At 41.8% G+C, this 23,479-nt stretch overlaps 1 protein-coding gene and 1 non-coding gene across 2 annotated transcripts in view; both read right to left on the reverse strand.

Moving 5' to 3' along the window:
* Sae1 (SUMO1 activating enzyme subunit 1) overlaps positions 1-20,982 on the reverse strand; it is a 62,857-nt gene extending 41,875 nt beyond the window's left edge. The window contains exons 1-5 of the mRNA XM_027945918.3: positions 20,792-20,982; positions 13,753-13,864; positions 7,287-7,460; positions 4,559-4,701; positions 2,798-2,897 (exon numbers count right to left, since the gene is read on the reverse strand). Coding sequence (XP_027801719.1) covers positions 2,798-2,897; positions 4,559-4,701; positions 7,287-7,460; positions 13,753-13,864; positions 20,792-20,889 — 627 coding nt within the window. The 5' untranslated portion in view covers positions 20,890-20,982. The remainder of the gene's footprint in view (positions 1-2,797; positions 2,898-4,558; positions 4,702-7,286; positions 7,461-13,752; positions 13,865-20,791) is intronic.
* On the reverse strand, positions 7,664-7,773 carry LOC114101098 (small nucleolar RNA U6-53/MBII-28). Its single transcript, XR_003584226.1, has one exon. It is a non-coding gene; the product is annotated as a small nucleolar RNA U6-53/MBII-28 (small nucleolar RNA).
* Positions 20,983-23,479: the final 2,497 nt, after the last annotated feature.

Genomic DNA, 23,479 nt, shown 5'->3' on the forward strand with positions numbered 1-23,479 from the left:
GAACACTCTTGGTGAAGCCTCACCAAGAAAAGATTTGGAATCCCAGGGATTGTCATCAGGAATGCACTGAATGCCCTGCAACCTTAAGGGGCTCTTGGTTGGAATTTAAGCCTGAATTGTCCAAGTGTAACAGCTGACTAACAATGTCAGCTGGGGAATATTTTCATACCTTCAAATTTGACCCCACATAGGAAGAGGCTTCACAAAAAGCTCTGACCATGGAGTGCTAAGGAATGGTGCACCAAGGCCCCAGTGAAAGCACAGGCTGCCCACATTCTCCTCATAGTGAGATAAAGTGGCTCCCAAAAGAGGTTTCCAGATCCACACCAGTGGGCACCATCAGAACTGACTCCAGGGAAACTTCCAGCTGTGAATGAGGAACAAAGCAAAGGCTCTCTCCATCTGAATGTAAAAGACACGCCTCAATCAGAGAAGGCCCTTAAGCCATTAAACCTTTCACACCAAGGCCAAGTGTCTCACTTGTAAGAGGGTGTGATTTATAAACTGACAGCACCCACAAAGCTGCTTTTGTAGTCCTCAGTGTGTTAACAATTTATCTCCCCCACCAAACTCCTAGAGCTATGCAGATAAAGCTTGACTGGGTCTTAAAAAAAAAAAGAAAGAAAAGGACTCAAGCTTTGGCCAAAACACCAATGTTCACTTTGGATAATTATGGTCCTGTGAATAGACACTAAAATTAGGGCTTAATAATTCCTCTGTATCACAAGCACAGCATCAAGCTATTCCAATACAAACACAAAAAGCAAAAGAAAGAAAATCTCCAGCGCTGCCTTGCTGAAGCCTCTAAGAGTTCCACTTCTGCGGTTTTCTGCAGTCTCTTTTGTGGTTTCTGCACTCTTTAGAATCCCCCCCTTTAGAGCAATTTTAACTTGACATTCTGACCAGCTGTTTTTTCTTTCTCAACATTTAAATCTACAAAGCAGAGTAAATATGGGCTTGGTCATATCTTTCCTCTCACTCCAACAAAACCACTTCAAATCACTCTCCCCATCCCATGATACCCTTGTTATTCTTAAATTCCAGCACAAGTTACGGAAACCATTGACTTCTGATCTCTTTCCTATTCCTTTCAATAAAAGGAATCTAATTATTGCACCAAATCCAAACATAGGCTATGCTCCTAACATAAACCACATAAAAGTATCCTCCTAGACGGGAGATGTAGCTCAGTGATGAAGCATTGGCCTTGCATGCGCACAGGCCCCAGGTTCTATCCCCAGCATGTCCATCCCCACATACAACATACATGATAAATGCACGTTATATGCATATTTGCACACATATATATCTATACAACTGATAACATCTGTCAACACTAAATGTTTTTCTTATTAAAGGTTTTTGGCGAAAGAAGAGAGAAAAAAAAACTTAAAAAAAAAAAAAAAACAGCCAAGGGGTTAGGATTGTGGCTCAGCGGTAGAGTACTTGCCTAGCACATATGAGGCATCTTCAGCACCACATAAAAATAAATAAATAAAATAAAGATTGGGGCCGGGTTGTGGCTTAGTAGTAGAGGGCTTGCCTCACACATACAGGACCCTAGGTTCGATCCTCAGCACTACATAAAAATAAATAAGTGAAATAAAGGTATTGTGTCCAACTACAATTAAGAATAAATAAATAAGATACTATGTCCAAATACACCTAAAAAAATAAATACTAAAAAAAAAAAAAAAAAGCCAGCCAAGCATGGTGGTGGCACACCTTTGATCCTAGCTATTGGGATGATTGAGGCAGCCTGGGCAACGTAGGGAGGCTCTGTCTCAAAATTTAGGGGGGAAAAAATGGGGCTATAGGTCAGTAGAAAAGAAAATTTTTTTGTATAAAAGTAATGGCTCCTGCTCAAAACCATATATCAGAGGTTAAAATCTGTGGCCTATGTACCAAATAAGCCATACAGACATGTTGTTTGACCTCCATGGTATTTACCAGAATAGCATTCAAAGCAGATTGAGTATGTACCCTATACAAAAATCTATTTCTGACTTTTTTTTTTTTTTTTTTAAGTACCAGGTACTGAACCCAGGAGTTTTTTTTTTTTTTTTAAACATTTATTTTTTAGGTGTAGATGGACACAACACAATGCCTTTATTTTTATGTAGTGCTGAGGATTGAACCCGGGTCCCGCCTGTGCTCTACCCCTGAGCCACAATCCCAGCCCCGAACCCAGGAGTTCTTAATCACACAGTCACATCACTAGATCTTTTTTTTTTTTTTCATGGTTTTTCATGGTAGTGAACACCTGTAATCCCAGTTACTAGGAGGCTGTAGCAAAAGGTTCACAAGCTCAGGCTGAACCAGCACCCTGGTGAATCACTGTGTTAAAATAAAAAATAAAAGGGCTGGGGACAGGGATGGGGTTGTGGCTCAGTGGTAGAGCGCTCCCCTAAGCATGCATGAGGCACTGGATTTGATCCTCAGCACCACATAGAAACAAAGTAATGTATCCACCTAAAACCAAAAATACATAATTTTTTTTTTTTTTAAAGGGCTGGGGACAGAGCTCAAGTGGTATAGCACCCTTGAGTTCAATGCCCAGTACTGAGGGGAAAACATTCACCTCTGGAACTGGACCCACATTTCCTCATGGCAACAGCCATCTGGCACTAAGCAGCAGCATATCCCATTACATGGTGTAAGGGTAAGTAAGCATGGGCTTTCCCCTTAAGACTGCTCAACCGAGCTTATTTCTCTCATTTACAAATGTAAAAAGGCCCATCGGATCCTCTAGAAGTCCCCATGGCCTCTAACCTCTGCTCCCCCACATTATAAGTACCTTTTTGACCATAGTTGTCTCAGATGAATCAAGTTTTGCTCTCTTGGTATCAGGTCCATCTTCTACTCCTTGGCTAACTTTGGCAACTTTGGTTTTCTCCCTAGAGGGTGACAAAGGGAGTCTACCCTGTGAATCATGTCAGTAAAATAAAAAATGTTACCAGTTCGCAGAGTATGTAACAGCAAAAGCTTTGGGGTCAGACAGGCCAGGGTTCAAATCTCAGTTCTGCCACTTATTTATCTGATAACCCACTCTGTAGGAACAGCAATCCCTGACACCACAACCGTGAGAAGAGAAATAGCATAAATTGTTCAGCACACTGCCCAAAACATACAAGCTCCCAATAAGTCAAAGTGATTCGTGACCTGCTTTTCACTACTATGACGTTATCCACTTATTACACACCTACCCAAGGAACTAGATAGTTTTTTTTCCTTTTTCTTTTTTTTTTTTGCTCCTAACATAAACCACATAAAAGTATCCTCCTAGACTGGAGATGTAGCTCAAGCTATGAAGCATTGGCCTTGCATGTACAGGCCTAGGGTTCTATCCCCAGCATGTCCACTCCCACATAAAACGTACATGATAGATGCACGTGTGTATGCATACTTGCACATACACGTATCTAGTGACTGGGGTTTGAACTCAGGGGCACTCAACCACTGAGCCACTGAGTTGCTTAGTGCCTTGATTTGCTGAGGCTGGCTTTGAACTCGCAATCCTCCTGCCTCAGCCTCCCAAGATCCTGGGATTATAGCCATGCACCACAGCACCTGGCTCTTTTTTCTATTCTTCTTTCCTTTTTTCCCCCCAGTGGAGAGTGAACCCAAAACCTTGAAAACGTAGGTAGGTTAAGTGTTCTACCACTGAGCACCATCCCCAGCCAAAGTATATTCCTAAAATCATATAATGCTAGAGATATCTTGAGTGTTGGTCTTTCCCCTACTTGGATTTTATAGGCCAGAAATCTGCGTACCAGAGAAGGTTTAGCAACCTGCCTGACAGGCTGAACAAAAGAGAGCAGTTCTTGGGCTCTTGCTAGGAAGCTCCACCCCACAGGGCCTCTCTTTAGGGAGTTGGCAAGGGAGGAAGGGAAAGTGGTTAAAATTTGTGGCCTATGTACCAAATAAGCCACACAGATGTACGTGTATGTGTGTGTGTGTGTGTGTAACTAGTCCAAAAAACCCAACTCAGTTTTTTACAATACTGTATATCATCTGCCATCTTTCATCCAGAGCTACAAACTCAAAATGTTGCAGATCCTACCATGTGAGAATTACCAAAATATGCAGCCTCAATGTTCAAAATAAGGGATAAGGTCTGTTTTTTCCACCAGAGTTGTCTCTGGACCTTGGAGCTTTTCCAAGGTAGACTTTGGCTGAATATGCCTCCAAGAGAACCCATCTAACTATGTGTACTCAGTTTAGGGTACAAATGTTTACAATCCAAGCAAGCCTTCCCTATGCAGAAAATGTGGGTTCAACACAAAGTCTGGACTAATCAAATACCCAGTGGTGTACTTATCACAGAACTCTGCTTGCTTTAGGCTTTAAAATTAGACCATTTTGGAGTGCGGAGGCTGTATCTCCTCTAATTCTGAACTCACAATCAACTGTGTTCATTAATAATTGTTAATGGCTTGCTTTCAGACTATTTTGAGTGGTAACAGTAAAATACTTCCCTTACATTCCTTTTTTCCTACCAGTATATAAAACTAAATTTTGAGAATACCTTTTTTTCTCTTTCTGTTCCAACACTTACTCTACAAATTCATGCTCTCCAAGATTGGCAAATGTATATCCATGGTAGCCAAAAACATCTCCTGTGAAGAACTTGATGCTGTTTTTGTGGCAGATCTGGTCAACTTTAACTATGACATCCCTAGAGCAGCAAGTTAAGCATACCTGCAAAAAGAAAGTCTGGGTGTGAGTTTCGCAAACTGTGACTCATTGCCCTGATGTCTACATAAATCTTAATGAACAGTCTTTCAGGACATGTTTGAAGCCAGTTTCAAACTGGTACAACAGGTTCTTTGAGTGCTACGGTTAGAATATAAAAGAGAAGCTGCAGGTTTTAGTGCATAGAAAATGTAAGTTATGTGGGCTGGGGCTCAGCATCTAGCACACTTGCCTGGCATGTGTGAGGCACTGGGTTCAATTCTCAGCAACACGTGAAATAAATAAAGGACTATCAACAACTAAAAAAAAAAAGAAAATGTAAGTTATGTGATGGTCACTTTATATGACCAAAAAGAAATGTGTTTAGCTAGAAAGGAAAAACCATTTAGGAAACATCTGCCCTGGACTCGGGGATATAGCTCAGTTGGTAGAGTGCTTGCCTCGATGCACAGGGATGTTGGGTTCAATCCCCAGCACTGCCAAAAAAAAAAAAAAGAAAAAGAAAAAGGAATGCTTCCCCTAATCCACAAACATTAAAAAAAACACATTTCATTGTTTTCATGAAAAAGACAGTGATAATTACCAAGTTATTTCTAAACCATTAGCTAAATCTATTAAAATCTAAATATGTGATAAAAGAAAAACTGGGCTGGGGTTGTGGCTCAGCGGTAGAGCACTCGTCTAGCATGTTTCGAGGCCCTGGGTTCGATCCTCAGCACCACATAAAAATAAATAAATAAAATAAAGGCATTGTGTCCAACTACAACTATAAATAAATAAATAGATAAACATTTAAAGAAATACAACTAATTTTTTCATAGCTGTAAACAGACAGTGTGCCTTTATTTTTACGTGGTGCTAGGGTTCAAACCCAGTGCCTCACGCATGCTAGAGAACCATGGAAGCTACGATCCCAGACCCAAAACTAATTTTTTTAATTGATCCAGAGGTTATTTTCAAATACGCGGGTTTTTGTCTCTTTTCTTTTTTTACTTTTCCCCCACCATGGGGATAGAACCCAGGGCACTCGTCTCTGAACTACCTCCCCAAACCTTTTTTTATTTTGAGACAAGATCTTGCTAAAGTTGACTCCTCCAGCTTCCTTTTTTGATTGATATTTTAAGACAAAGATAAACAAGTCCCATTGGAATTATTTGTCCACAGTTTGCTGGGAGAAACTTTATCAGAAAGTAACGATAAAAGAAAAGGTTACAGACCAAGTGACCTTCTCTGACTTAAGGCAGTAAACCGGTGCTCTGCATCCTCTGGGTTGTTTTCCAATAAATAGGTATTGGAAATGGGCCAAGTTCTACTGCACAAAACTCTATCTTTTCAGGAGAAGCTCTGTGATCACCATCAAAAGACAACTTCCAAATCGCACATGCTTTCTCCTGAACACAAGGCCATTTTCAGTTGACAGACACTCTTTGCTTGGAAACTGAAATAATGCTCAGAGAAATGTGTTCCTTTGGTGTTTCAAAAGATGTAGTTATCCAAGGAAAAAAAAAAAATCACATCTGAAAGGTAAGAAAGCCACAGAGGACACACACAAGCAATTGATTAAACGGAACCCTGCAGAGTCAAAAGTGACTACAACCCCTGCCAGGAGCAGCCAAACAAGGCCCAAAGAGACAATCACTCTCCCTGTGCAGGTACACAGCACTGGCCTCATGCGTCTGTTCTAAAAAAAAAAAAAATCTCTCTACATCTACAAGTTTATGGGATAACTGAAATAAACCGAATCTGAACTATGGATAAGAAAATTTTAAAAAGACTTATGTCCAAATGGAAGATATCATATTACCTACGACTACAAAATAGAAGGAATTGGTAAAAAAGGAAAAAAGACAAATGCACAGATGATCCAACATTCTGAGCCCATGTCTGAACAGATATATGCAAGCTATAAAATATAGCAGTGTGGAAAACAAACTACCCAGGCCAAATTCTAACCTTTTATGTAAGGTAATCATTTCGGTTACCTGGAATTGTTAAGTTTTCCCAAGGTACACGGAACTATGTCTGAAAGTCCCGACATAGATTTTAACTTATCCTCTTGCATCTGCATAGATAGATTCAGCAGTGAAAGCAGATGAGGCTGGATAGGATTCATTTGGCTTATGACTATGGTGATTTTGTCTAGATATCCATGAGCAAAAAAAAAGACAGACATAAACCAAGATCAAGATCAGGTGTATTCTTTCCTAAGACAAAACACAAGCTACAGTTTGGTATTTCTAACAATAAAATGCCACAGAAATTAATCAACAACTTGTTAAGTTTTCAGGGGCAAATATTTGTGATACACGCAGATTCTAGAAAGAAGACAGAACACCAATCCTGAAATCTGGTCTAGGGAAACACATGCCCAGAGAAGCCAGCAGACGGCAACGTCACAAACAGCCACAGCAGGTCCAACAGATTGGACCTACTGGCAACACACTCGTGAAAGGTACTAAGCTTAAACAACAGAACAGCTTATAAATTTACTTGGGAAAAAGCTCAGAATTTGAGATTCAAACGCTCTAGAATACCTGTAAATAGTGCTTAAATTTGCTTAATTCCCACAGGCTTTACACTAAGAAACTTACAGCATCAAACTGAGTGAAAAATGACTCAGGTTTCTTCTCTATATCCTCAGTGTCCACCTTCACATCCACCATGGGGTTGAGATTCTGGGCTCGCTCCAAAGAGGCTTCAGCCCTATTTCGGCCAACAGACCCAGTACGAATCAGGAATTGAGCTCTGGGATCTTCTGGAGATACCTGGGAATAAATATTTTTTCTTAATGCTTGAATTTTCCTTGAAAACAAATCTCAAAGACAGTGAACTGATTTAAGACAACAGCTAAAATACTTACCATCAAATTGTACGGCTCCTATAATAATCAGCATAATGCAGAGTCCCTACTCTTAATTCCTTCTGAAATTATTTTTCTTTTTATATTTTTTAATATTTTTTTTAACATGTCCCTCAGGTCTCCATTTGAGAAGTTTTGTTAAATTCATTGGCACCCAGACCAGGGCAATACTGCCCTACCTGGTGGCTTAGTATTAGCATGGCAACTCATCACTGGGACTCCTTCCGAGATTTAAATAGGACATTTTAATGGTTTTTAATTGGTCATTGATGGTTAAATAGCACCCCCTTGTGTTCATAAGGGAAATTCACTCAGGAACTCCATGCTTTTTTCCGCTTAAATTTATAACCACTGTAACAATTACCAATGGTAAGAATTGACTAAGTACCTATCATGTGCCCAACCTTAAGCATTCATGGAAACATTAGGTAGTTTAAAGGATGCAGTCCCTGTCTACAAAGGATTTAAAAACAATGCAAAAACCAGACACAATTAAGAATACTTAAAATGAACTTTTAAATTCAATTCAAACTCAGGAGGAAAGATGAGTGGGGACTAGAGCAGAGGAATTTTACCATACGGCTGGATGTCAGCACAGTAGAGCTTCAAATATAGGATACTGTAACTCCCTGATAGCCAGAGGGATTACAGATTCCATACAGCTCACAAAGCATTTTTTCACACACCACAAACATCTAACTGAACTCTTAATCTCTGCAAATGACTTCGCCACCTTCATTGAGACTAGGTTCAAAAGAAGTAATCTCCCTTCATCTCCTCCTACTAAGTATCCAGGTACACACACTTCCTTACTGTCTTTCCTCCAAGAAAATGAACTGGCCCTCCTCCCACTCCAGATCAACCCTCTAACAGTATCTTTGACCCATCCCCTCCTCTTTCTTCAGAGATCTCTATACTGAGAGACTAGATATCACAGTGGTTAAGAGCAAAGACTCTGGAATAATTCAGGTTGCGTTAAAACCTTTAATTCAAATCCTGGTTCAACAACTTACTGTATGACCTTGAGAAAAGTATGTGAGATTCACAAGTAAAATGAAGATGTTAATAAAAAAACATAAAACTCATTCATTCCTCCATCAGTGCCAGTCATTATTACTGTCAGTCCAAAGAACACAACTTGCTTGCAACTTTCTACTTGTCCCCTGTCCTCTCAGACCCTCTTCTTCCTTCCCTTTTTTTCCTGTCCCTATTTGCCCCTAAGTTTTCATCTCAAAACCATTCATCTTTTCACTCTGTATATAGTTCCATAAACCATCTCTATTATCTCTATTATCAAGGTCTTTACTCAAATCCCTTGTGCCTCTCACCTACACTACTAAAAAAGCCTTGTAAGTTATCTTCCCTGTACCCTGTGCTAATCATAGTTCTACCCAGATTGTTCTAGATCTAAATTAGTGATCTACCTGAATAATGTCTATTTTGCCAAGTGTGATGGCGCATGCCTGTAATCCCAAAGGCTTGGGAGGCTGAGGCAGGAGGATTTCCAGTTCAAAGCCAGAAACTCGGGCTGGGGTTGTAGCTCAGTGGTAGAGCACTTGCCTAGCATGTGTGAGGCACTGGGTTCAATTCTCAGCACCACTTAAAAACAATTAAATAAAATAAAGGTATTGTGTTTATTTAAAAAAAAAAAAAAAAAAAAAGCCAGCAACTCAGTGAGACCCTCTCTCTAAATAAAATACAAAACAGGGCTGGGGATGTGGCTCAGTGGTCTAATGCCCCCATGTTCAATCCCCGGTACCCACCCCCCCAAAAAAAGTATTTGTATTTTTATTTGTGACGAAGCCTAAAGCCAACCAGGTTAAGTTCTCTTTACATCTGAAGCTAATGAATCCACAGCACCTGGGGAACTGAGTAAAAGTTTGAGTTGGGCTTCCCAGCAGGACTTTCTGACATGAACTTTACATGTGATCTGCCCCTGCTTGCTACCACTTTGGATCTTGTACTCTAAAAACACCAAAATGCTTGTTATATTCCATTTCTAAGATGCTGTCAGACACTTCTATGCCACTTTAATGTTCTCTGCCTAAAAACCCATCAACTTGATAAACCGCTTCCTTGTTCTTTAAAACTTAGATTGGAACTCCAGGAGACCTTTCATGTCCTACTACTACCATCTAAGTCCAGGTTTTTTGAAAAAAAATTGAGAATGAGAATTAAACTGTGAGCATTTTTCTCTTGCCAGCACCTAGCAGACTTCATGGTACTGAGCAGATACTCTCATCAGATGCTTATCAATCTTATAAACTAAATAAAAAGTTCTGTCAACCCCTTAAACTAACCAATAATTCTTTTCAGATTCTTTTTAGTTTTTAGAGAGAGAGAGAATTTTAATATTTATTTTTTAGTTTTCGGCGGACACAACATCTTTGTTTGTATGTGGTGCTGAGGATCGAACCCGGACTGCACGCATGCCAGGCAAGCGCGCTACCGCTTGAGCCACATCCCCAGCCGTCTTTCCAGATTCTTTCCCGCCACCTGATACACTAATCATGTTTTAGAGTTGTTATTTTATTTTCCCGTGGTGTGTGATGATTTGCTAAGAGATGCTATGATGTATGCGGGAGTCCCTGCCTTCTCCAAAGAATGTATAAAACTGCTGCAAACCCTGGGCTCGGGGCCTCTCAGCGTCACCTGTTGCTGCGTGGGCGTGGAGGTCGGAGCTAGCTCGCAATAAACACCTCTTTGCTGCTTACATGGAGGGGGGGGAGTTCTAAGGGCATTTTAGAGATGAACAAACTGAGTCTGAGATGTTGACTTGAACCTTTCTACATGATTCCAAAGCCTTTGCATTTTGCAGTACTGCCTCCTTGGGGTGTTCTTAGTGATAACAGAGACAGCAAGAAGCACATGGATGTGATAAATATACTTTGGAAGTAGAAGTATATGCATAGATGGGCTGGGGATGTGGCTCAAGCGGTAGCGTGCTCACCTGGCATGCGTGCGGCCCAGGTTCGATCCTCAGCACCACATACAAACAAAGATGTTGGGTCCGCCGAATAACTAAAAAATAAATATTAAAAAAAAAAAAAAAGTATATGCGTGGAGCTTAAATAATGAAAACAAGGAAGAGGTCCCGACGCAGCAGAAGGGTAAACAACCATGATGTGTTCATGAATTTATAAATTTATCTGATTAAGAAAGACACAGTGCCCACTCCTTCCAGGAGGCTGAGGCAGGAGTACTGCAAGTCTGAGGCCAGCTTTGGCAAGTCAGTGAGACCTTTTTTCAAAATGAAAACTGAAATAAAAAGAGCTAGGGATGTAGCTCAATGGCAGAGCATCCCTGGGTTAATTCCTAGTACTAGAAGAAAAAAATTTTATCTGATGGGAGTCTGGCTTGGTAAGTTAAGAACAAGATATATGAAGTCAGTGGCTGTTAACCCACCATGACTATTAGATTCACCTAAAGAACTTTATTTTTATTTTTCAAATGTTTATTTTTGAGTTGTAGTTGGGCACAATACCTTTATTTCACTTATTTATTTTTACGTGGTGCTGGGGATTGAACCCAGGTCCCGCACATGCAAGGAGAGTGCTCTACCGCTGATCCACAATCCCAACCCCAAGAACTTTATTTTTAAGTAACTCCTCAGGTACTCTCAAGTACATATGGATGAGAACCACCAGGTGGTTAGGCAGGTGGAAGGCCCCACAACACTCCAAGCAAAGAGGTAAAGGATGTCAATAAGTCTGTACATTTCAACACTGTCCTGATATGGTATCAGAACCACACCCCACACCTCTCAATATATCATTACGCACCCCATTCTAAATCCCTAAACCAGATGAGGAAGTTACTGTGTCCAAGTGGTTTCATTTTCCCATGCCCAGGACTTCTACTGTTAGGTAGTATCCTTCCTTAGGTGTCAGCTTTTATCCTCTCTATACATAGCAGTCTTCCTCAGGACAAGGTGCTTCAGCCTCTAGAGGGCAGCATAGTTGGGGAAATAATTCTGTTTCTTATCCCCTGCCCACTTCTGGCACCTTCCTTGCAGGAATTTTTTTCCTTACGATTTTTAAATTAAATTCAAAAACGCTGGGCACCATGCCAGTAATCCCATCAGCTTGGGAGGCTGAGGCAGGAAGATGGTGAATTCAAAACCAACCCCAGCAATTTAGCAAGTAACTCAGCAAGACCTTTTCTCTAAATAAAATTTTTAAAAGACTGGAGAGGGGTGCTGGGGCTGGGACTCACTGGAAGTACACTTGCCTGGCATGTGTGAGGCACCGGGTTAGATTCTCAGCACCACATATGAATGAATGAATGAATGAATGAAGGTCTATCAATAAGTAAAAAAATATTTTAAAAAAAGGGCTGGGAATGTGGTTCAGTGGTTGAGCGTCCCTGGGTTCAATCCCCAGTGCCAAAATAAATAAATTAATACAGGCAGATAAATTTAATTCAAAAACCAATCTGTGGCTGCAATATTAAGTGAGCCAACCTATGTTTCTCTTCACTTTATAGTACAATTTCTAAAAAATAATTCCAGGTATTCCTGAATACTCACATAAGATCGGCTTTTAAATTTTTCACTGTTTTTCTCTTAGTCTAGTGGCTAGGAAAATATATAAATAAAAATTCTCAGTAACATTTATTTTTGTCTAGGGCTGGGGTTACAGCTCAGAAGTACAGCGCTCGCTTAGCATGTGCAGGGTCCTGGGTTCAATCCTCAGTACCACATAAAAATAAATAGATAAAATGAAGGTATTATGTCCAATTACAACTAAAAAATAAATATTTTTTTTAATTTACTTTTGTCTAAAGAGCCTAGACTTCATGCTAGTTACCTAGTGTAAGACAGGATTCTGTTCATTGCCCAAAAGAAAAGAAAGTCACAAATAATACAGTGTAATAATACAGTCTTCCAAGTATTTTGCTCCCAGGTGCAGTGGTTCCCGCCTGTAATCCCAAAAACTTAGGAGCTGAGCTGGAGGATTCCAAGTTCAAGGCCAGCCTCAGCAACTTAGTGAGACACTGGCCTTAAAATAAAAAATAAAAAGGACTGGGGATGTAGCTCAGTAGTTAGATACCTCCGAGTTTAATCCCTAGTACCAAAAAAAAAAAAAAAAAGAAAGAAAAGAAAAGACAAGACAGGTCAGAACAAACTACACTAGAGTTGGGTGCTACCATTATATTATTCAACAGCACTGTCATAATTATTTATTAGATGCTTACTGTGTATCTCTGCTAAACAACCCACATATATTTGCTCTGATTCGATGTTTTTCTTTTTTGCTTTTTTCCCCTTTGGTACTGAAAATTGAACCCGGGGTGGTTTACCTCTGAGCTACATTTCCAGTTCCTTCTATTTTGAGACAGGGTCATCACTAAGTTGCTAAGGTTGGCCTTGACCTGTGATCCTCCTGCCTTAGATTACAGGCATGTACCACCTCACCCGACTAGTATGTTTTTCAAAGTAATATTTGTGGAGATTCTACAACAAAATCTCCTGACCCATCTGTCTTTTATTTCTTTCTTTTTTTTTTTTTGGGGGGGGGGGGTGGAATGGGGATTGAACTCAGGGACACTCTACACTGAGCTACATCCACGGCTCTCCCTATTTGTTTCTCTCTTTTTTCTTTTTTTTTTTTTCCCCAGTCCTACGGATTGAACCGAGGGCCTTACTCATGTTGGGCAAGCACTCTACCTCTGAGCTACATCCCCAAGCCCCCACTTTCTAAAATTTTTTATTTCCAGACAGCTGAAATTGGCCTCAAACTTGCAATCCTTCTGCCTCAGCTTCCCAAACACTAGGGTTACAGGTGTGCACCAAAACTCCCAGCTCTCAGACATCTTTAAATGTATATGTTCCTGAGCCTTATCCAAGATCTTCTAAACCAGAATCACTGAGGATAAAAGCTTTATACTACCACAAAGGCTCCAGGCAACTTCATTTAGTTATCCAGGTGGTTTTTAGGCATAGATTGGAAAACTACTTCTCTATTCCTCCAAGGGAAATGCTATTAACTCCATTTTACAGATGGCAGGCTCAGTGAGGTAATCTATCTCCTCTGGGTGGATCTAGAATTCAAACCCAGCACTAGTACCTTCAGTTTCCAAAGACTAGAGTTCCACTAACACTACCCATCCTTTCACAACATATATAGGCATTCATAAAATCTTCATACTGAAGAGGATAGATACAAAAGGGCAGTTATAAGGTGATAACAGCGTACCTGTTCATGATCCAGCATGGTCAGTCCTTTAACTCCTGCCAGAATGAGATTCTTGGCAATTTCAGCCCCGAGTCCTTTCATGCCAACAAGAAGCACCCGGGAGGCCCGCAGCCTGTAAAGCAGAAACTGTTAACCTCCTGATATAGAAGAGAGGAGATTACGAATCATAGAACAAAATACAGGGAAGTAATTTTGATTCTAATTAAATACACCATAGTTCCACAGCCTCAAATATAGAAAACACACAGGTTCCAACCCATCCTGCATAGAAAAATTCATTCAAAAGAATTGCTAATTACTCTATTGGTGATAGAATAAAAAGTTAAAAAAAAGAAAGAAAGAAATATTTATTGAGCACTTACTATGCCAGGCACAGAGAATTTGGAAACATAGTGTGAATAAGAAAATTCTTGCTTCCTGGAGGAGGAGTTAGATAAACAAATACATAATATATCAAAAAGTGACAAAAACTGGGCTGGGGTTGTGGCTCAGTGTTAAGAGTGCTTACCGAGCATGCATGAGGCATCACATTAAAAAAAAAAAAAAAGGGCTAGGGATGTGGCTCAAGCGGTAGCGCGCTCGCCTGGCATGCGTGCGGCCCCGGGTTCAATCCTCAGCACCACATACAAACAAAGATGTTGTGTCCGCCGAAAACTAAAAAATAAATATTTTTTTTTAAAAAAAAAATTCTCTCTCTCTCTCACTTTCTCTTTTTTTAAAAAAAAAAAAAAAAAGATATTGTGACTACCTAAAACTAAAAAATAAATATAAAAAAAAGTGACAAAAATCAAGCATGATGGAGAATTTTTTTAAAAAACCCTTTCCAGCTGCCGGGCACAATGGTGTATACCTACAATCCCAGTAACTCAGGAAGCTGAAGCAGGAGTATCACAAATTTGAGGCCAGCCTTGACCACTAAGCAAGACTCTGTCTCAAAAATAAAAATGGATGGGGATATAGGTCAGCACTAGAGAGCCACTGGATCCAATCCCAAGAATGAGGGTTGAGGGTTGGAAAGAAGAATTTAGAATAGTCTCAAACTCAACTTCTTGTCATATACCTATATTCCCAGCAACTCAATAGGCTGAAGCAAGAGGACCACAAGTTCAAGGCTAGCCTCAGCAACTTAGGGAGGCTACAAGCAAATTAACAAGACTCCAATTTTAAAAAATTAAACAATTTTAAAAAAGATGGGTCAGGGGCTGGGATTGTGGCTTAGCCGTAGAGCACTCGCCTAGCACCTGCGAGGCCCTGGGTTTGATCCTCAGCATCACATAAAAATAAATAAAGATACTGTGACCAACTACAACTAAAAAATAAATATTAAAAAAAAAAAGGTGGGTGGGCTGGAGATGGGGATGTAATTCAGTGGTCAAGTGACCCTGGGTTCCATCCCCAGTAACAAAATTAAACTTGACTGCTATTGGCCAATGAGTTTACTACCGATTTATATAAAAAGTCAATTCTCTAAAAGTACCAGTATATTGGGGAAAACATGTGAAAGTTTTTTTGCGAAAATGACTCCAATAATTTTAGACACCTGCATGCAATTAACTAGGAGTCTAATAAAAGCAGTAGCTGAAGCCTGATGAGTGCAGCACACCTGTAATCCCAGCAACTCCCAACAAGTTTAAGGCCAGCCTCAGCAATTTAGTAAGATCTTGTATCAAAATCAAAAGTGTGGGGCTGGGGTTGTATTACAGTGGAAGAGCGCTTGCCTACCACGTGTGAGACACTGGGTTCAATCCTCAGCACCACATATAAATAAATAAAATTACGGTGTCCATCGACAACTAAAAATTTTTTAAAAAATCAAAAGCTAGAGATGTAGCTCAGTAGTAGAGTACCCCTGGTTCCATCTCCAGTATAAGAAAAAAAAAAATTGACATCAGAAAGATTAATTACAACCTCTGGATTTAGTTGAACCCTCCAGATCACAGATAAGACATACTAGCTCAGCTGACCCTGCCACGGCGCACCTTAAGTTGTAGCTTCCAAGTTCCCTTTCAGGCTGAGTGACTGGATCTTGTCCTATTTGGCACTTTGGTATCTCAAAAATAGTTAGCATGGGCGGGGGTTGTGGCTCAGTGGTAGAACACTTGCAAAGCATGCATGAAGCACTGGGTTCAATCCCTGGCACCACATAAAAATAAATAAACGTACTGTGCCCATCTACAACTAAAATAATATATTTAAAAAAAATAGTTACCAATGATCCACCTTTCCAGTGGGAATCTGTAGTTACAAACTTTACCTATGGCTTCCTAATCTCCAAATCCACTAATTTTTCCCCCTCAGGCTCTTGTTTCCCCTAGTGTTTTTTCAGCAATGGGCACTTCCAATCATTAATGTCCTCTGAGTGTGAAAACAGGAGTTTGAATTCTGGATTTGCCACTACCTAACTGGGTGACCCAGAAAACTATACAATCAGTAAAATGGGGTTACTAATTCTCAATTCATGTCATTTAATTCCATTGACAACCTGTAAATGTGAGTGCCAAAGCATCCTTACCTGACATATATAACACATGCACAAGTTACGTGAATATAATAACCTCTTCTCAGGATCCATTGCCTTACTTACATAAAAGGGTCCAGATTTTTAAAAATTTGACAGGAAAAAAGAAAAAAAAACACTAAAAACTAAAGCTGGCATTTAAAGCCACTTAGTATTGGCTCTATCCTACCACCCTTATTTCCTACTATTTCTACATTACTCACTCCCAGGCATGCCTCCAGTTTTCCACCTTCAGGCTTTATGTTCTTTCCTTTTCTTGAGACAGGGTTTCACCATGTTGCCCAGGCTGGCCTTGAACGTACAATCCCCCCATCTCAGCCTCCCAAGCAGCTGGGATTAGAGGTGTGTGCCCATGTTCAGACTTTAAATCACATTCCACACTCCTGAAATGCATGCTGTCTTCCTCTAACTAGTCCAGCTTTTCCCAAGACTTCAAAACCCAACTTGAATGTCATTTTCTCCAAAAGTCCTTTCTAATTATGGCTGAGTGGGGTGAGCATCCTCTCCTGAACTTTTCCAGCAAAGAATGTTTTTAAATGCCTCTGACAACACATCTCATGTAGCCACATAGCATTTCCAAAGCCTACATTCCTATATGGCTCCACAAACCAACTTCTCTGGAGTTGTTTTGCTTTTTAATTCAACTGCTGTCAACAATAAAACTCATATTTATGTGTTTAATCTTTAACCATGCTAGGGCCCGCCCCTGTGACTACAGCTTATTTATGGCTCGATTATATGAAAAGTGCTTAAAACAATACCTGGCACATAGTCACCACTTAATGAATATCAGTTATTATGATTCATGCTCTCTCATGTAGCAATTCCCCTTCTGGGAATCAATCCTACAAAAATTATGCACAAAATATGTAAAAAGCCAGGCATGGTGGCATATACCTATAATACAAGCAATTTAGGAAGCTCAAGACGGGAGGATCACAGATTCAAGGATAGCCTTGGCCAGAAAGAGGGAAAAAAGAAAAAAAGATTTAGTAACACACTCTTTCCTCCATTTTGCAGATGTGGAACCTAAGACCAAAAGCTGAAGGTCAAAGAGCTTGTTATAAGAGAGGACTTGAACCCAGGTTTTCTGATCTTCTAAGCCTCTACAGTATGCTACCATCTCATCCACTCAACAACTGTCCTCTTGATGCATATAATCTACTTCTCTTTCCAGTCACCTTCCATTCCTCACTCTTAAATATGCTGACTCAGACATGTCTTATTGTGACCGCCAGTTCAAAAATTGTGAGAACATATATTCTGAGAAGATACACAACTCTTTGCTTGCCAGTGTTGAAGAAAATGAATTGTCATGATAATAGCAGTGACTTAAGAGACAAACTCACGTTAATAGTTCTTCCACTTACTTGGTATGTGACCTTGGGCAAGTTGGCTCCCTTCCTTAAACCATCAGTGAAATGGGCTATGCACCTAGGCAACACTTGCAAACTCACCTGTTTACAACAGCCAGGCTAACACTTCCAATGATGTTGAACTGATGGAGTCGCTGACAAATTAGCAAACACATGCCCTGTGTAAAAAGGTGCCTCTACCTAACTCCAACTGATGGAGATGTATGACATTTCTATTTTCCAGGGGAACACTGAATTCAGAAACCTCCAACTTTTTTTTTTAAGTTGTATTTGGACACAATACCTTTATTTTTATTTAATTTTATGTGGTGCTGAGGATCGAACCCAGAGCTTCGCATGTGCTAGGCAAGCACTCTACTGCTGAGCCACAACCCCAGTTCTCCAGAAACCTCCAAATTTTGAGAGGATATTTTTTCCCCTAACTTCTCCTAAAAATTTAAAATATCTCTTAATGCCACCTACTCGGGAGGCTGAGGCCAGAGATTGCCAAATTCAAGGTCGGCCTTGACAACTTAGGGAAATCTATATCAAAAATATAATAGATGCATGCAGTACATGCCTGTAATCCCAGCAACTCAAGAGGTTGAAACAGGAGGACTGCAACTTCAAGGCCAGCCTCAGCAACTTAATGAGGACCTAAGCAACTTAATGAGACCCTGTCTCAAAAAAAAAAAAAAGTTCTATATTATAAGCAAACCATATTTTACAATAAATTTCTTTAATATGAAGTAAAAATTGGGGGGACTGGGAATAGATCAGTGCAAAATTGCCCCTGGTAGAAATCCCCAGTACCCCAAATTCAATCAACCCATCAACTGATCTGGGTATCGCAGCACACACCTGTAAACCTGATGACCAGGGAGGCTGAGTCAGAAGAAATACAAGTTTGAGGCCAGCCTGGATAACTTAGCAAGACAGTTTCAAAATAAAAAATAAAAAGGGCCAGGGATGTACTTCAGTGGTAAAGCGTCTCTGGTTCAAATCCAGATAGATTTAATGGGTTATGTCCTCAAAGTTTCTTCCAGGGGCTGGGGTTGTGGCTCAGTGGTAGAGTGCTCGCCTAGTACTCTGAGGCACTGTGTTCTGTCCTCAGCACCACATAAATATAAAATAAAGATATTATATCAACCTAAAAACTAAAAAATAAATATTAAAAAAAAAAACGTTTCCTCCAACTAAAAGTTCTCCTTCCACCCCTTTTAGAGACTAGCATTCCTTAAAAATCAATCAAGACCACCTATGTTTAAGGCACTTTCTTCTCAGCTATTTCTCAACCTTCTATTTCAGGTGCCTTTAATCCTCTGACCAGTGACACTAATGTTTTACGATGATTATGTTCTCATCCATCACAGAAGACCCCACACATCTAAAATAAGCCTGAGGTAATTCCCATTTCACTCCCAACCCCCCACATTAAACTTTTTAACCAAACACTTCTGAAAGGTACACCCTCCTCAAACTAAATTCTACTGACCTATGTGCCTCCCCAATCCCTCACCTCACTTCTATACTCTCTGTACTCACATCACATAACCTATCACTTCTACCTCACCTCTGAACTCAACCACTCATGTACTGCTACAGTATAACAAGCACCCAAACATAAATTCAAAAGAGAAAAGGTGCTTCCCTGACCCCAAGAAGCCTAGTTTCCCCCACAATTCCATCATTCCAGTTCTCAGACCAAAAACACTAGAGTCATCCTTGACTTTTGCCTCTCCTTCTCCCCTCGATTAATCCTTCAAACACCTCCCTTACCTTCAAAATATATCCAGAATATATACCTGACCCCTTCAAGAGTTTCAGGCATCAATTTTTTTTTTTTTCTTAACTGGATTATTGCCACAGTCTAACAGGAATCTTTTAATTCCACTTCTGCCTTCCTTAACCTTTTCTCCACAAAGAGTAATCCTTTTAAAATACACAATAGATCATATTACTCCCACTCAAAAAAACGCTCCAACAGGTTTCCCAGCAAACTCAGAATAAAAGCTACTTAACACTTTTGGCTCCAGTCACCCTATTTCTCTAATCTGCCAAGCAATGTTCAAGCCTGAGGACTGCTGTTTTCCATGCTAGCAAGGCTCTTCCCACCATCACCCCTTCCAGGGGCAAATACGGCTCTTTCCCGTCACACAAGTCTGAGGCTTACATCCTGCCTTTCATAGGCCTTCCCTGGCCACCCTATCAAAACACTTCTTCCAACCAGGCACGGTGGCACACCCTGCAATCCCAACAACTCGGGAGGCTGAGGCAGGAGAGTCTCGAATTCTAGGCCAGCCTCAGCAATGTAGTTAAGACCCTAAGCACCTTAGCGAAACCCTGCTTCAAAATAAGTATAAGGGCTGGGGACGGGCTCAGTGGTTAAGAGCCCCTGAGTTCGAGCCCGCGTACCAAATAGATAAAGAAGTAAAAGCTCCATGTAGGAAGGAGCCCGTTTAGTTCACTGAGATGTGCTCAGGGAACAGAATAGTGCCTACGTCGAGCGCTCAGCAAATATTTGATTGAATCGACGACCTTCTGCAGAGGTCTCACTCCAACCAACCACCCCCCGTCTGCTCTGGACCACGTCACACCTAGACACCAGTAACCACCTCTGGCACCTGCAAGCCCTCTCTAGGCTCCCATTTGAGAGAACTTGCGTCAAAACGGGCACTCCTTCAGACCGGCCCGCTCCTGAGGAGCCCCGGGAACCTAAGCTCCCCTCAGCTCCGCTTGCCAAGGCGCCCCCAGCCGAGCAAAGGTACAGGTTCCCTCCCATGAATGAATGAACTACGCCCCCTTCACCCAGTCCGCACACCCCCGACCCCTCTGGTCCTTAAGCCCCAGCTGCGAGCCAAGGCCCACCGTACCCCTTCCGGACGCCCGATTCCCGGAGTGCCAATCCAGCTCCCTGAAGACCTCCCCACGCCCCCTACAGAAGTCTCCGATTCCTCCGAACAGCCACTCGGGGATCTCGCGGCCACACACCTTCCAGAAACACCGCCAAACGACGCCCGCAGGGGTCTCGGGAGCGCTCCCCCGCCCACGCACGTAAACCCCGCCCTCCCTCTTCAAAGCGGCACGCGCTCCCTCCGGGCCGGGAACACCTCCCACCGGACGCCGCCTCCAGACCCTCGGCGCTTCCAGCCGCAGCGGCCCTGACCGTTTCTGAGCCTCTAATCCCCACAGGCGGATCTGCCGATCATACTGCGCCGCCTCCTCCTCACTGATGCCGCCGCCAGCCTCCTCCTTCTCCACCATGGCGCCGGTTCTAGCAGCTGCAGCTCAGGTCCGGCTCTCGCCAACCGCCCGCCGACCCGCGAGCAGCCAACCGCCGCTGGCCGCGCGCCTGAGCCGAGTCTGCGCCTGCGCCGTGGGATCGCGCCTGCGCAGTACCTCCTCCGCCGAGGCTGGGACCACGTGGACCTCCACAGCCTCCGAGGCAGACCGGCGAGTGGCAGTCACGTGACGGAGACTCCGACCCCTCCTGGCCAAAATAATGGCGGGCCTCATGGCCCCACGGAGAGGTCCACGTGGTTATTTATGAAGCTGTCCAATTGTGCAAATACTTATGGATCAAGGAGGACAATTTTGAGTCCGTTCTGTAACGTCCACAGAAACCCCAGTGTTGTAGGTATTGTGAAATAAAGTGGTGAATAAAATAGACAAAGTGTAGAACTTTGCCCTCTATTAGAACAACCTAAAGAAAAATACAGTCTTCCCTGGGTATGGGTGGGAGATTACTTCCCGCACTTCATGCACATACCAAAATCTGCAGATACTCAAATCCCTTATATAAAATGAGCTAGTGTTTGCATATAATTTACCCACATCCTCCAGTGTATTTTAAATAACTCCAGATTACTTATTACACATAATGCAATGTAAATGCTATGTAAGTGGTTTTACAGATAGGGTGTATTTTCCTTAGGCAGGATGCCCTTTTATTATTTAGGTAAATACTTATTCGGGACCTGTTATGGGGTCAGTCACTAATCTCTGTCCAACATATATAGCAGTGAACGAACGAGGCAGTAAAACAGATGCCCCTCATCAAGTTAGAATGTTTTCATTTATTTATTTATTTATTTAGATGTAGATGGACAGAATGCCTTTATTTTATTTGTTTATTTTTATGCAGTGCTAAGGATGGAAGCCAGTAACTCACACATGCTAGGCAAGCACTCTTCCACTGAGCTACATCCCCAGCCCTAGAATGGCTTTTGTAATCTATGTAATCTTTATAAATATTAGAATTTTGGGGAGGGTGGGTACAAGGGATTGAACTCAGGGGCACTCAACCACTGAGCCACACCCCCAGCCCTATTTTGTATTTTGTTTAGAGACAGGGTCTCACTGAGTTGCTTAGCACCTCACTGTGGCTGAGGCTGACTTTGAATTGCTGAGGCTGGCTTTGAACTCACAATTCTCCTGCCTCAGCCTCTCAAATCACTAGGATTACAGGCATGTGCCACTGCACCAGGAAGAATTTTTGTTTGTTTAACTAGGGACTGAACAGGAGTACTTTACCACAAAGCTACATCCTCAACCCTTTTTGCTTTTTATTTTGAGATAGGGTCTCATTAAGTTGCTCAAGACCTCACTAAATTGCTGAGGCTAGCCTCCAATTTGTGATCCTCCTGCCTCAGGCTCACAAATTGCTGGGATTACAGGCATGTGCCACCTCACTCAGTATAGAATACATAGAATTTTATTCCAATTTCATAGCTGAGTAGTCTGAAGTCCAGAAAAGGTAAGTAGCCAAAACAAAGTCTCATAACTGGGATTCAAGCCCAGGCTTCAGAGCATTTAACCCTTGTGCTTCCTGAGGAATTTACACTGCTGTGTGGTATATTAAGCTCCTACTGTGTCCTGATTTTGCCCACTAAGGCACATACTCTGTGAACCTCAAAGGTGGAGGAATGAGGGACGAGAAATGAAAGACGGAGACCAGGCAGAGATACACACGAGAATTTATTTGTCAAAGCTGACCAATAAAGACCATTTCTCTATGGGAGAGAGGCGAAACAGGCTTGGGTTCTGGGACTTTTATGGGGCAGGCTCAGGAATCAGAGCCAAGTGGGTCCTAATGGGGGCGGTTAAGGTTGGGTTGGTAGGAGGGAGTGGTGAGCCGTTCTCAGAAATGCCCGTAGGTGGGAAAGGGAAACTTTTTCCTTAAAATGGCAGCTGTCACTTAAGATGGCCATCTAGATGCTACAAGGACCTTTTTTTTGGGGGGGAGGGGTTGCTGGGGATCAAACCCAGGGCCTTGTGCATACAAGGCAAGCACTCTACCAACTGAACTTTATCCCCAGCCCCACTAAACAAGGAACTTATAGTGGATATTTCTTCCCCTTGTACAGACGAGAACTTGGAAACTCAAGATGGCAGTGGCAATCCATCCAAGGCCATATTTTGTTTTTAAAAATTTGGGGGACTGAAGCCAGGTGTGGTGGTGCACGCCTATAATTCCAGCATCTTAGGAGGCTGAGGCAGGAGGATGGCAAGTCCAAAGCCACCCTCAGCAAAAGCAAGGCACTGAGCAACTCAGAGAGACCCTGTCTCTAAATAAAATACAAAATAGGGCTGGGGATGTGGCTCAGTGGTCAAGTGCCCCTTAGTTCAATCCCCAGTAACCCCCTAAAAAAATAGTTGGAGCTGAATTTACAACTCCATGGTAGAGCACTTGCCTAATATACATGATATACTAAGTTCAGTCGCCAGCACTAGAAAAAAAAATTGGCAAAAACATTCATGCAAAAATCTGTTCAGGGCTGGGGATGTGGCTCAAACGGTAGCGTGCTCACCTGGCATGCGTGCGGCCTGGGTTCGATCCTCAGCACCACATACA

Source organism: Marmota flaviventris, chromosome 18 (genome assembly GCF_047511675.1).
Source record: "Marmota flaviventris isolate mMarFla1 chromosome 18, mMarFla1.hap1, whole genome shotgun sequence".
Lineage (NCBI taxonomy): Eukaryota > Metazoa > Chordata > Mammalia > Rodentia > Sciuridae > Marmota > Marmota flaviventris.